The following is a 15,466-nucleotide window of genomic DNA, read 5'->3' on the forward strand; positions in this document are numbered from 1 at the left end:
TGGAGTAATTTTTCAATGAAGATTTTTTCCCTAATTGTCAGTTAGATGACCTAGGGCCCGTATGAAAAGTTAATTTCTTTTTTTTTTCTCCAATTTTCTTACTTTCAATATTTTAATATCTTAACTCTTAACCTTATTTTGACCATTTTTGCCATTGGAAATATGATCTAGGATTAACCGTTGCGAAAATAGAGGTCTTGCAGGCTAAGTGTGAACACGCAGTATATGTCAAGCAGAATGTAAATAAGTTTCTGTTGCATAATTGTAGGAATGTAAATACATTTTTACACAAAAATTTGAATAAATAATTTTGGATACGAAATGCCACTGCAGATATAAAAAATGTGATTTATAGTTCTTAAGCAGCGGTTTCCATTCCTCAAGACATGTCTTCCTGGGGATGCATAAAATAATTTTAACGGGGCATGGAGCTGTTACCAGAAGATAATTTATAATACACACACACACACACACACAAAATCAAACTAGTGTTAAGAAATGAGAATCGGCAGAACGTCGTTGCTATGTCATTCGGGTTTGAGCGCTACACTATGAACATCGATACCTTTTCTATGAACCACGGTTTGAGATATTTTGTATGAGGAACTAACGGTAGTAAAATTATCAATACTCATGTTGCATTAAGATAATAAGTAAATATGCTATTGTGCATTAGAGCTATTTTGCATAAAATATGGTACTGTTTTTCTAACTCATTAAATAAATAGCAACTTTAGGGCAGCATTCGTGAAGTTCCGTCCTTATAGAAATTGAAGGAGGCAAATAAAATTTCTTTATATTAAAAAAGAGGGGCACAAGTATAAAACGTTGGATTCAGTGATGTTTTGACAGTTAAAAGTTAATATGTTCTTAGTTGTGCTATACTGACCTTCGTGTGGTTTAAATTAAATTATTTCGTTCAGTATATTTCAATAAAACTTTTTCTTTTTTGAATTGATTTTTGATATAAAATTATTTCAACACTTCCTCAAACAATCAGATGAGTAAAAATCATAATATAAATTGCATTATCAATTGATACCCTTGATGATTAAATCTGGCTTATTTTTTTTTATTTCTGAAGAAAACAAAGAGGATAATTGAACCCTTTATTTCAAAAACCTGTCAAACGACAAAATCTAAAATTTAGAAAACGCAGTTGTGCCTTCGTATTAAAATTTTTCTTTTATTACAATGTTTTAAACTAAAAGGGATACACATTTAGATTTCTTTCTTTCGATAAACAATGTTGTAATCATCATTGAATAATTTAATATGATGATAAAGATGTTTTGCTAAAATTAGCAATTTTGTCACTTGACTGGTTTTTGAAATAAACGATTCAATTATTGAACTCCTCGATATCTTGCCATTGCTTACGCGCATCACTTTAGTACTTACTAGTGGCAACCGTACGGCTTTGTCCGTAGTAGAAAATTAAAAAGTCTTTTGGTTCGCATGTATATTTACATATAATGTATGATGAATCTCTCGCCAATTGGCTTGCCCATGTTACGGTTCCACGTCATGATAACCTGGCAATTTACTCATCCATCTTATGATAATTTTGCTCGGGAAAATGTTCTTAAAATTGGAATAGAGAAAGAACAAAATCGAATTTTCGAAAATTCGCTTTGAGGTGCACACCCCCATGCTAAAAACTAATTCTGCGCCAAATTTCATGAAAATCGGCCGAACGATCTAGGCGCTATGCGCGTCACAGAGATCTTGACAGACAGAGAGACTTTCAGCTTTATTATTAGTACTTATTACCATTATTACGTTATTACATCTTCGATCTATATTCTCAGATGTATTTGTCAAAGTTAAATTGTGTTTTTTTTTCTCTCCTAGTTTATGTGGGATACGAATACAACTCTTGCTCAAAGATCATCTGGGAAGTTCAGACTACCCAAGTGAGTGGACATGATATGAGCGTTTCAGACATCGGAGGCTGGAACTTGGATATTCATCACAAATACAATTTTCACGAAGGTATGGGGGGTTTGCATTTTAATGAAAAAAAATTTTCACTTAATGCTAACGCTAGGATATTGTTATAAATACTATAAAAATAAACAATGTAATTTAGAGTCCCTTAACAAATCTCGGGCATTAGTGCAAGAAACAATGATTTTCATAAAACCTATTATTTAAAACTGAGACGTACCTGATAGTATCTCATACACTTTTTTCTTTCTTTTTTTTCCCTTCTTTGTTTTCCTCTAGGACATTTTCACTATTTTAGTTCAATGCTATTAACTTAACATGAAAGAAACAAATATCGACGCATTCTGGCAATATTTTATATTGTCTGTCCATTAATTAAAGATTTTAATAACAGTAAAAACCCGACAGAGAAAAACGCGAGAACCCCGAATTCTGCATATGCGTCAATTTTTTGCACATTTGATTGCTCGGAAATACGTACATTAAAAAAATAACCTGAAATAAAGCTAAGATAAATTAAAAAGGAAAATTTTATTGTTATTACTTCAGATTAAAAGCTACAGTTAACAGAAAAAACGAATTACGGAAACTAACCCCTTTCAAAACTCGGGATTCCAAAAACAAACGTTTCCGTACAAAAGATTAAAAACTGTTCATTCTGATCATTTGTGTGTCATTTCGGATCCTTTTTGAAATTTGTTCATTAAATATTGTTTTCCTTTTTCTAAACAGTTTATTTTCTCCAAGCTTTTTTTCAAGGCAAAAGCATCGTATGTGCCGAATCCTTTGTACCCACCGCATTAGCAATTTAAAACTTATTTTCTTTAATAAACGCCTCTGCCCTTATGCCTGAAAATACGGAAGTTTTCTTATCCTCAATTCAAATAAACTACAGAATACGCTGCAGTCTCTGGCTTATGGCGACTGAAAAAGGTAAAACCAAGACCACGTAGAATATGATCTGCCCAATGAGATGTCTGCCTCGTCCGCTCAAATTTGAAATATTTGACCTTTTCGGCTAATTTCTTAAGTTACTGCAAGGTGGAAAATCCAAGCTCTAGAATTGCGAATAGACTTTAACTTGGATAGCTTAAACATCTCTAGTAGATTCTTTGTACTTCCTGAAATAAGTTTCACTTTTAAAATTTGAAGTTTTTGATGATAAAGCAGATTTTGCTGCTTTCAGCTTGGAAGTTTTCCCTGCATTGCTTAACTGAATACAAGATGGCTATAACATTTTTCCTAATTCTCCATTAAAAATGGCAGAAAAAGAAGATTTTTAAGGGATTTATATGGATTTATGAAAAGGGGTCGATGGTGGAAGTAAAATTCGATGCCTCAAAATGTTTGGAAACCTTTTCGTACATACTACTGACGTTCAATGATGACTGTCATTGCGGATAGAAAATTTCATTTTCTAGACCATAAATTAAAATCAAATTCTTATTAAGTGGTCCTAAGCCTCAAAACGCATGAAACTTGCAATTTTTTTTTTCCGAGCATGTATTATTTTTTAAAAAAATATGCAAATTAACGCAGGAACTTTGCGATATACGGTACTATGCCAAATCGTTTTTCTGAGACTTTATTCTCTTGGGCAAAAAAAAAAAAATCCTCATAAAATTCAGATTATCATTGCCGCAAACAGGCGTTACTAATTAAATATGCATTCCATCTATTTTACAAAATGAAAATATAAAGAATTAACTTTAAAGGTATACATGCTCTGAAACCATAAAATTAATGTTCCTATTAAACTGACACATTTCAAAATATTTGATAGTTCCTTCTTTGCATTTAACAAACGATATCAAGACACAAGTTAATACCACTTAAACCAACTTCAGCTCCGCTCTTAAAAGCTTGCCACGCATTTCTCCCATTTAATTTGGAGCATTGGCACTCTTACTATTACCGTGGCCCAAAAGCAACTACTAACTGCAGCATTCCAGGAATAGATTGTATTAGGAATCAATGCCAAAGTTCGAGCCATTCCAACTGTTCTGCACATTTCGCAATTCACGGAATTAACGACATCGAAATTCCTTCTGTAGGTCGATTATGTTTGAGTTAATGCACTGGTCACTCATTTTCGAACTGAGGTATTTAGAGTTGAATAAATTTAGTGGGCTGTAATTTAAACAGCTCGCACCGAACAGCAATCTATCGATGTATATTGATGGCCACAACATAAATGACTTTATGTCTTCTCTTTGCTCCTAAAGTCGCGCAATAGTGTAATATTTCTTGTTTGCTGAAACCTTAAATATAGTACAAAATCCATTATGTAGGTAACATGATGTAGGCTAAATGATGTGCAACATTTAGGTCTACACCGCTGTTCATGAACAAATTGAAAACTGCAGTTTATTCTCTTGGGTGTTCAATTACATTATTGTGAAATGGTTAAATTCATGTTGATTGGATAAACAAGATTTTTTCTTGCCCTAACTAGGCGATGTCAACAAATGGGGACATTACCCAATTCGAAAAAAAAAATATTTTTATCTTTTTAAATCTTAAAATGTACGTATAGATGATCGATTACACCTGCTCATAGTGTTTTTTCGCAAAATTTCAAAAATTTCAATGACCTCCCCGAAAAGGTTTAAAGATTTAGTTTAAATTCTTATTCAGTTTTTGTCAAGTTTTGAAACATTCGCTAATAATAAAAGTAGTACTATTTGAATTTTAGCAAATGACAGTCGATGTACAGTCAAATGTCATTTTTCAGATTATTGTAAAATATTCTCATCTAATTAATTCTTACGTAAAAACTTCTTTAGGCTCAGAGTTACTAATTTAATTTCATTTAGCCACTTTTATCATAATAGTAGAATATGCCGTTTCAGTAAGAAACACAACGGGGAAGGGGCTTATGGCAAAACAATTATTTTGAGAATAAGAAGATATGACCTTGAATATCAGCGTATTGAAAGTGCGTTTAATTAATCAAGAAAATAAAAAGTTATCAAACGCACTGTACATGTTGTAAGTATGCTTAAACCTTATTGTTTAAAAAAAATGTACGATCGGTTTCCCTTTTTTTTTTCTCTCACTGACACGTGCTAAATTTTAAAATTGGTTATTTTTAGCGAAAACTGGTGAAATTATTACTTTCCACTGTCATTAACAATAATAGTAAAAGAAACTTGGAGAAATGTACATAATGACTGTGCTCGACTGTTGATTGATGACTGAAAGTTCCAACTCTCAGTATACTGAGATATGAAAGCAAGAAGTATTCCTAACTTAACTGACTTTAGGCCGTAGGAAAGTAATATGCTGTTAACGACGTAGCAATGGTCAGAAATATTTACCTACTTGAGTATTTTGTTTCTGAAACCATTGAATATTTCTTCAAATTGGGGGAAAACATATAAATAAAAATAATTCACATTTAGCTTTGAGTTTACACTACACATGGAAAAGGAACTTATTTTCATACCAACAAGCAAAGTCTGGGTACATAATGTCATTATTAAGTGAAAAACATGTCACATTGCTTCAAATGTACTACTGAACAAACGCTGGCTCAAAAATTGTAGAACTTTAAGATGAAATCATACAATCTACTCAAAATTTGGTTAAAAGTTTCAATTAATTTCATTTCTTAAAATATATTTTTCTTCTTAAATGCGTATAAACTTAGTGTACACGATTTTCTAAGATGGTTTTCCCCTTCAAGGCATTCTCCAGAAAGGTGATGGCAACAACATATACCTGAAGAACAAGCCAAAACTTTTGTTAACCAAAATGGGTGACGGACAACAAAGACCTCTTCAGTGCCAAAGATGCAACGGAGAAGCTAAAACCCAAAGACTTTTGGCACCTGTGGCTTTGGCAAGTGGACCGGACGGAACTATTTACGTTGGCGATTTCAACCTTATACGAAAAATTACAACAGATGGACTTGTGTCAACCATAGTTGAGTTAAGGTAGAAATTTTATTTTATTTTTTTTTTATTGATACACAACCGTATTCACCAGCCGGCTTGAACCTTTGTCAATTCTCGAAATGTCAATTGAAGCCTTCTAACTGCCTTATTCACCAGCCAACTATAGATCCTCCGCCAAAAACGCCAACTGCTGTTTGGTGTTTTCTGAAAACTTTAACCGGATATTTGAGGAAGGCTGGAATCGTCTGGTGAACATGGCCGTTACTGGGTGAAAAAAGCTGCAATCGGTGGCTCAAATGCCTGGTAATTAATCCTAGAATATGAGCGTTAATATTCTATTGATGTTGTGTTACTGGCAGAATCTGAAGAAATTGACTCATAAATTGTTTTACGTATGAGTTAATTTTTTAATAATTCTTCGATATCACTGAAGAAATCAAACTATTGGAATTTATTCTCGAAATTAAAACTCTTGCTACGCGAGTCAAATTAACTACCAGTGTTTCAAACTACCTTGTTGTTTGTATAGGAGGAAAAATTCTCCGTTTAGTAATGTCTTTATACTCATAGACATAAATTCTTTCAAGTAGTCGTACTACAAGGACCATTAACATGCAGCGCACGAGAGTGAAAGAACTAGTAGTCTGCTTAACGTTCGTCTTAAGAGGATTTAGTTCGTCTACGTAACGTACGTCTTATAGATGAAAAGACATCCGACAAAAGGGATTTTGTCTGATATCTTTTCATATATAAGCTAACTTCTTTTGATTTGAAAAAGGCATTTCTTGTTACGCTGAAATATGAGTATACAGTAATCTGCCATTTTGTGCGATAAAACGCTGTTATATCTCATTTTACTTATCCGTCAATGAATACTACGTTTTTGACATGGAATTGCTTTATTTCTTGTTGCAGTCCAGCACAAGTGTCGTACAGCTATCATTTAACCGTGGGTCCAGTTGACGGCCTTCTCTACGTGTCCGATCCGGAGCAGCATCAAATTCTACGCACACTTTCCATGCTTGATTCGGCCAACCCCAAAAATAACACCGAAGCTGTGGTCGGAAATGGAGAAAAATGTTTGCCAAGAGACAAAGACCAATGTGGAGATGGAAGGCATGCTAAAGATTCCCGGCTTGCGTATCCAAAAGGTAAGAATAACAACGGAAGTCTGAAATGTGAGTTAGCTCATTAATCTCTTTAACTTTTGAATAAACATACTAATGACCATACCATGGCTTTTTCGGTTGCAAAATTTGTCTCCAAAAACGAAATGGGGGATGGGTTCTCAATAACACTGTTTAAATTATTGGATGCGGATTATCATTTACAGGAAAGAACAGTCTGATCATTGTGTGAACTTTTAGAAACAGATTTGATGTGATTTAGTGACACATACAGCCTGCCCACGGATTACATGGCATTGGCTAACTTCCAGTTCAGACGAGTTTATCTGAATGAAGTGGAAAGTAAAAATTTTATGCGCGTGTTCCTCATTGAGAAGAGATAAAATGGAGGAAAAGAAGACTTTCCTTTGTAAAACAAAGATCCCAAGTCACTTGATGGGCTTTAAAGCAAGCATTGGAAGAAATCAGGTTTCTTTCGCTTGTTTCATGCAAAATGTGGCAACCATTCGTCGTAGCTGAGTCACGTGACTTGGTGTCTTTGGGTCAGCTTTTGCTAAGCCAATGACTGGGCTTGATCCCTCCATTTTCTTTCCTACTCTTCGATGTTCCTGTTATTTGAACGTGACTGCTTAATTTAGTGGCTAACATACCTGTACATCTGCTAAAGCTGACATCCCTGAAAACTAATAAATTCGTCCATTTCCACCTGTAAACCAGATGTTTGCCTTTCCATCTAATCGGTGTTTAGGCTGTAGTATCTCCCTTACCTTCCCTGATGGCTAACTTCATTTTCTTCAATAAGCAAATGAGGGACATCAACAATTCGACATTCCTCTGGAGTACAGTTGTACGTCGAGAAATGTCTCGAAAGAAAATTGTCCTGAAGAGGCTCTTGTGCTCAGCTTGAATGTGACCCTGCTTAATTTAGAGGCTAACATCCATCTGTAAAAGCTGATATCCCTGAAAACTATAGATGTGTTCATTTCTGCCTGTTTGCCTTTCCATCTAGTCGGTGTTTAGAATGTAGTCGTATCTCCGTTAGCTTCCCTTATGGCTAACTTTATTTTCTTCAACAAGAAAATGAGGGACATCAACCATTAGCAATTTTTCTGGAGTGCAGCTATATGTCGAGAAATGTATCGAAAAAAAATTAGCCCGATGAGGCTCTTGTGCTACTAACCTACTGGAGAGCAAACCTGTATATATTTGGGAATTAGTCTAGTTATATATTCGGGCTGTTAGTATAGCATTGAGTGGGTCCATTTCATATGACGTAACGGGACATTTTGAGTAGTTTTGTCACAAGATTTTGTTTCATAAATACAATTAATGCAATCTAAAAATTTTATTTTTGATAGCAACAGTAAAGATTTGTCATAAGAACTATGTAAAACATCTAAAGTTAGATAGTTAAAAATAATAATTTGAACGACATGCAATAAAATATCCGTTCCGTGAACCCCGGAACGGGACCCAAATGAGTCCCGTTCCATCACCGGCATTTTACTGCGTATTCATCAATTATTTTATTCACAAACAATAAGTTTAATGTGCTACGGAATTCTTATGACAAATCCTTACTGTTGTTATCAAAAGTAAAATTCCAAGCTTGTTTTATTTTATAAAACAAAATATTCTGAAAAATATCCCGTTTTACCACATGGAACGGCCCTGTACTGCATTTATGCATATCAAAGAAGTACACTGCTATTTTATTTTATAACCTTAAAAGCAAATTTTCTTAAATAAGAGGATTCTTAACTCTTCAAATAATTGAAACGAAGTTTCAGTTATTAAGCTCTAAAAAGCGCATTTCGCAGCAGCGTATCTGTAATGTACACTGTAGTTGAATTTAATTTTTATATCTGTTTACAACATCCTTCATGACAAAACTTGTTAGTGTAGACTTGGAGTAGGTAAAAATTTATATTTCAGTTACGTACATACGTACAGATGTGACGACAAATTTAGCCACAGTTTATTCAAACATAATTGGAAATTCGAGTTGAATTTTGACTCTGAAAATTTCGCGAATGCAATGTTTCCTTCACTTTCATTGACTTTTCCCCTTTTATTGCGTGCAAGAAAATTAAACATTTTAAAATAAGCGTTATAACCCAAACGTAATGGAAGGCGCATGATTTAATGCTTTTATATGCTATAAGTACATTTTATTTCATCGTCCGTAATATTATATTCATACTGTAGTTGCATGATTTTCCCCAGTACTTTAAATAAATCTCTGAACTATTCAGTGGCACTTTTTAATGAATGCTGTGATGAGATAAACATTTTACGATTATTCAGGTTCTATTAGCATTTTCATTATGTAAATGCAGATGTAAAACGGTTATTTCTCTTTAGATAAGCGAATTTTAAAATGATTAAAGTATAGTTTATCATGAAAGTTTAAAGTGTGATTTAGTGTTAAGATATACACGAAATGCTAACAGTGTTTTAGAACTTAATATTTATGATTTAAAAAGCATCAATACTCAAGCAAATCCAAAAGTTATGTGAAGTGGTGAATGTTGTTTTAATTAACTTTCCTTATAAATACTTGAAACAAAGCATAAATTTAAACACAATAATATTTCAAGCGAATGCAAGTTTAGTCCTCTTAAATTTGCTTCAGGGAAGAAAAGTTGATCAAAAACATACATCACTGTTTTATGAAGTGTTTTAAAAGTCCGGAGTGTTTTAAACATGAATTTAAAGTCATAAAAATTAAATTTCATGAAACTGTATGGATATTAAGTATTTATCTTTATTCAGTTGAAATTTGATGATTCAGCAGAAAAATTTTAGTTGTTTTCTTAATTATTTATTTATTTTGATATGCCTTCATTGGTTAGACTTCATAATTGTAAACTAATAAACACTGCCTGAAACACTAATATACCTTTACTTCGAAGAAAACATTTGTAATTCGCGCAGAAATGTAAATTTTTAACTCTTTTTAAAATTGGATGTAAACATTGCATTACTTTCTTAAAGGCCTGTTGAATAATCAATATTTTTAACGTCTAAATTATGATTTCTGTATCCGAATACTAAATTGGAAGCCGAAAATTTTCGCGATCATTTACTGCAAGTAATAAAAGGGGATCGGAAAGTCTATGTCATCAACACTCGCCAAATAACGTGAAATATTCACTTACTGGATTATTGAGAACTGCTTTGAAGAAATTATATTGATACGAAAAAGTGCATTGAATTAACCCTCAGTTCTACAAAAATGAGTAAAAAGAACCTAGTTTGAAACATATTTCAAACAAAAATTGCACTGTACAGATAGACATCAAAAATGCTACCCCTCGGCGACTGACCGTTTTTGAGCTATGCGAATAAAAAGATACGTTACTTCATAAGTGCGTTCATACATCAAGATTGGCCAGATGATTTCAACCAAAAAATGAAGTACAGAGGTTAATGTTGTACAGCTCCTACATAAGAAATTTTAACCTTCCACGGCTAACCGAACGGTTATACGAGGTACTGTCCAACCACGGTTTGTATGGAATCGGCAAACGTCCAATTAAGACACATGGTTAAGTCGAGTCCATCTGAATGAGAGGGAAAAGTAACATTTTGATGCACGTGCTCCGTTGATTTGAATGAGACTCTGCTTAATTTAGAGGCTAACATACATCTGCAAATGCTGAAATCCCTAAAAACTAACGGATTCGTCCATTAACGGATTCCATGCAATCTTTCTTGCAAACCATGAAACCTTTCCATGCAATCCGTGATCAGACGCTGGCAACATTAGCTTAGGCACCACACTTAGTCTAGCGCAGGTAAGGAAAGCAAAAGTTGTTTTTCACTAAGTACAAAGAAATAATCAGACATCCAGTCAAAACTTGTCGTCCAAATGGTGTCCGACGTTACTTTGGTTGCGTGAAACATGTGTATGCAGTTTTAATTTCTAACTTTTTTGATCGCCTAATTTATTCAATCAGCATACTTGTATTTCAGACAAGTCATTCCTGACATTGATCATGTTGTTATTTCCTCATTTTTTTCAGGGATTGCAATAACGAAAAACGGTGAGCTATACATTGCTGATGGAACAAATGTCCGTTTCGTTGATACTCATGGCATCATTCATACGTTGATTGGAGATTACTTCCATAAAAGTTGGAGACCAATACCATGTTACGCAACACTTAGTCTAGCGCAGGTAAGGAAAGCAAAAGCTGTTTTTCACTAAGTATAAGGAAATAATCAAACTTTTTTGACTAGTGATGTATTAATATGACCTGAATTACAAAACAACACCTGCTTTAATTGATTTTATGACAGAGATAATTGAAATGAAAGTAACGTTCTATCTCTAAAATAATAACTAATCTCAAGCTGCATTAAATAATTGCATGTACAATTATCAACTAAATATTGTCTTAAAAATATGACGCTATCTCGCTTAATTATTGATATCGGTTAAACAAAAAATTACTGGTTAGCAATTCTCAATTCCTAACAGATTTTCTTCAATTACGCATCCGATAAATACCAAAAAAAATTCAAGTGATACTTCCAACATTCCCATAGGTTGGTAAAAGATTAGGAAACTCACTAAGTTTATGAAAACAAAACGGATTTGAAGCATAAGTTCGCTTAAAGTGGTTAAAAACTCTTAACTGCTGAAGCCTACTGCACACATTCTACTTTTCTGTGCAACTAATACAGATGAATGTTTGAAGCCATACTTTTAGCAAGAAATTTTTAAACCTTATCTTAAAACTTAAAATTAATCAAAACTCTATATTCATTTCTTACAAACTGTAGTTGTCTATGTACTCTATGTCTATGTACTTAGCAATACTCAGGACCCCATCAAACTGATAAAACACACTAAGTAGTCGGTACTTAGGACCCTGAGTACTATGTAACATTGCACTAAGGAATTTGAAGAACAAAAGTGAACCTTTTTGACAAGCATGCTACAAAAAATAGTTTGTTTTATGATGATGTTTTCTACGTTTTAGCGTACCACGTAAAAGTGGCACTTAACTCTAATTCAGAATCTTGTCTTTAACAAATTGCAAATTATACCGACTTTCCTGTAGCAAATACACATTGAAGGTAAATTAAATGTCCGTTCATTAAAAGTTAGTTCATATAATGTATTAGGGTATCCTTAAAAAAACATATTTTACATTTTCATGCGAGAAAAAAAATATCATGAATAAAAAATTACTAATGCAATAAAACACTAAAAAATTAACCAAAATTTCATTTTTTACTTTTTGTATCATAAGCTATTTACTAAAAACTACAAAAAATTTAATAAAATCATAACAAAAGAGCTCTGTGAATAGTAGAAAAAATGTAAGAGTAAAATAAACGTAATTTTTTTCCAGAAACAATAAAACAAGTCGTTCACCTCGAAATAGGAAGTAAACTAATTGAGTTTACTTCTTCCAATCCACAACTTTTTTATGTTTTCTGATGCTTGGTGTAAATAATTATTTTATGAACTAGAAAGTCGCCGTCAAGGTATGACGGGTGAAAATTGCTTCTGCATTTGAACGAAGCCATTGCCTGTTGGGTGATATTTTGATAGTTGAAACTGTAACAAATAAACTCCAGCAGGTATCGTTCATTGTTTATCGTTTTTTTTCGTTTCTTCATTCCCCTGCAATGACACAATCTTACCAGTAAAACAGTTAACTTATCGGATCGAGTTCAGCCTTGTCACAATAAAGCCTTTCCCAGCATGTTAAACATTGCCATAACATATTACCAGATTATCATGCCGTGGCGCGAGTTTCATTGTTGAAACACGCGGGTTCGGCTATTATTTATATGAGGATGTACTGTAAGTAACCATCATGTTGAAAAAAATTACTTTTTCGACGGACTTTAGACACGCTGAAAATAACGAAACAAATGTAATAAAATAAGTTTGTCACTTTTACCCAAAAGGCGTAGTCTGTGTTCTGGGTCCATTTACTGTTAATAATAATGTTGCAAATGTGCCGCAAATAATAAATATCTTGTAAATAATCATTTCTACTGTCTGATTGTATATATTCAAGAAAATAACGAAGTAAGATACATTTGTATCTTATAAGAAGAGTTCCATCCAAAAGGATTAAACGATTCCATTTGTTAAAATAAGAATGAGGAGTGCTGGTCTGCGCTTTGTTAATTTCAGTATAGTTGGGATGTAAAGGAAGTTCTCCCCTTTCAATACAAACATAAATGATACATTGTCTAAGATCAAGCTTCTTGCTATCTAATCTATAAGTGTGAAAATGTTTCGTCCTTTCAAACGTTGATTTCTTATATCCATCTCATGATACTGGAATTGACACTACATGTATACTTTTTAAAGACTTAAATTCCATGCTTAAAAAAAATTTATCCTTTACGCGTATCATTAAAATACAATACGATGTTTTGTGACTTAAATCATCAGTATTTTACTTTTACCGCTATCTATTTTGTCGTATTAAAAGAGTTCCCTTACAAATTTTAGGTAAATCTTAGATGGCCAACCGAATTATCCATAAACCCATTAGACGGCTCATTGCACATCTTAGACGACCATCTTGTCCTGCGAGTCACTCCAGACAACCGTCTCAAAGTCATTGCTGGCCGATCTCTCCAGTGTCCTTCCCAATCCGGCAATAACCGAGACAAAAGCGACCTCGCGACGGACGTGTACCTAGAAAGTCCTCAAGGAATCGCCTTTGCACCCAACGGAGACCTCTACATCGCAGAAAGCGATTCCCAAACCGTCAATCGGGTTCGAGTTGTTGGCAGCGATGGAAGGGTCATCTCCAGGTTCGCTGGATCCGAGTCTAAATGCAGCTGCTTGGAGGAATCATGTTCCTGCTTTGACGAAGAACACGTTCTGGCTGCAACGACTAAGTTGAGCACGATATCGGCCATTGCTGTTTCGCCAGATGGTCTTTTGCACATATGTGATCAAGGGAATCTCAGGATAAGATCTGTGACGGCTTCATTGCCACGACTGAACGAGCTTAGTGAATACGAGATTCACTCGCCGGAGTCTCAAGAGATTTACGTGTTCAACAGACACGGACAGCATGTGGCCACGAGAAATACCATTAGTGGGAAAGATGTGTATACGTTTTCTTACAATGTTAATACCAGCTTTGGAAAACTAAGTACAGTTACAGATGCTGCTGGAAATAAGATCTACATTCTCAGGGATTACAATAACCAGGTACAATTTTTACTCTTTTTATTACTTGAGAAACAAACTAGCTAATATTGAGATATGGATCGGTGTTTCAGTTCTCTATGGTGTTTATTTCTCATTCTGCGTTAGCTCCGTTACAAGTATTACTAATTCTCTATTTTAAAATTATGAATAGCTTAAAAGTCGAAATAAAATCTATGTTTTTATTTATCGTGTATCTATACCATGAGATTACTCCTGTAACTTGTGGTCCTCCCGAAAATTAATGCAAGAACTTTCAGTTAAGAAAACTGACTCATGCGACATTTAATTTCAAGCAGAGAACGTGTAGTACTACCAGGGTCGCCCTAACTTTAAATTTTTGGGAAGGCGGAAATTCTCAGTCTCCAGAATAGAACTCTTTTTTTCTGAATGGTGATAGATTGGTCGAATGAAGCTTCAAATTTCTTCGAATAATGACAATTTCGCCGAATGAAACTGAATTTTTCGAAGGTCACAGTGACCTTCAATCGCGGCGTCGCTGAGTACCACTAAAATGTGGACCAAAACTGTTCCTTTGGAAAACTGGTTAAATAAGCTTCAGGTGTGTTGCTTGATTGATGCTTTACTACTTTGGTCTGTAAAAGGAGAAGATTCAACACAAGTGGGGGTAGCTCCTGCTAGGAAGTCTCAAAAGGGTTTTCTGAAACGTAGTAGCTTCAATTTGTGCTCGATTAAGTTTATATTTTATATCAGAGATCAAGTTATGACTGTTTAATTTATGGATGTTTTGTATTCTTTGGACAAAGGTTCGGAAATTGCGCCATTCATTTTCAAGGGGTAATGAAGAAACTAAAGTGGGAAATTAAACGTTATAGTCAATACTTGTACCGTTTATTTCAAAAGTCAGTCAAATGACTAATTTGTTTCGAGAAAAGCAAAAACAAAAAAAAAACACTGTTTAGCGAGTTACTGTATCTTATTTAAATTTTGATTAATTTTCTCTTCATTTGGCAACTTTAACGACAAAAAAAATTATTTATCTTCGAGTCAAAAAATTAAAAAAATAAATAACAATAAATAAAACTTTCGCATTTGATTGATTTTTGTAATAAACAAGTTGTTCAAGTCTGTTTTCATAGCTTAGCTCTCAGTTTTTGTTGGATTTTGTAACAAAAAAGAGATTGTTAGTTAAGAACAGTACTTAATTATTTAGCAATAACTAATAATATTATTACATTAGTGACGTCGTTTAGCTGGTTTCTGCGCTAACACCGAAACTTCAAGTGCTGTCTTCTTCCTATAAAAGCACCGTTCTTGATGTATATCTGTAC

General features: G+C 33.8%; 1 protein-coding gene across 1 annotated transcript in view; it reads left to right on the top strand.

The window, feature by feature from the left end:
- Positions 1–15,466, top strand: part of LOC129216635 (teneurin-m-like) — a 210,043-nt gene that overhangs the window by 115,517 nt on the left and 79,060 nt on the right. Inside the window, exons 17-21 of the mRNA XM_054850851.1 lie at positions 1,855–1,995; positions 5,639–5,888; positions 6,765–7,000; positions 11,005–11,159; positions 13,464–14,177. Coding sequence (XP_054706826.1) covers positions 1,855–1,995; positions 5,639–5,888; positions 6,765–7,000; positions 11,005–11,159; positions 13,464–14,177 — 1,496 coding nt within the window. The remainder of the gene's footprint in view (positions 1–1,854; positions 1,996–5,638; positions 5,889–6,764; positions 7,001–11,004; positions 11,160–13,463; positions 14,178–15,466) is intronic.

This window comes from Uloborus diversus, chromosome 2, assembly GCF_026930045.1.
Source record: "Uloborus diversus isolate 005 chromosome 2, Udiv.v.3.1, whole genome shotgun sequence".
Taxonomy (NCBI): domain Eukaryota; kingdom Metazoa; phylum Arthropoda; class Arachnida; order Araneae; family Uloboridae; genus Uloborus; species Uloborus diversus.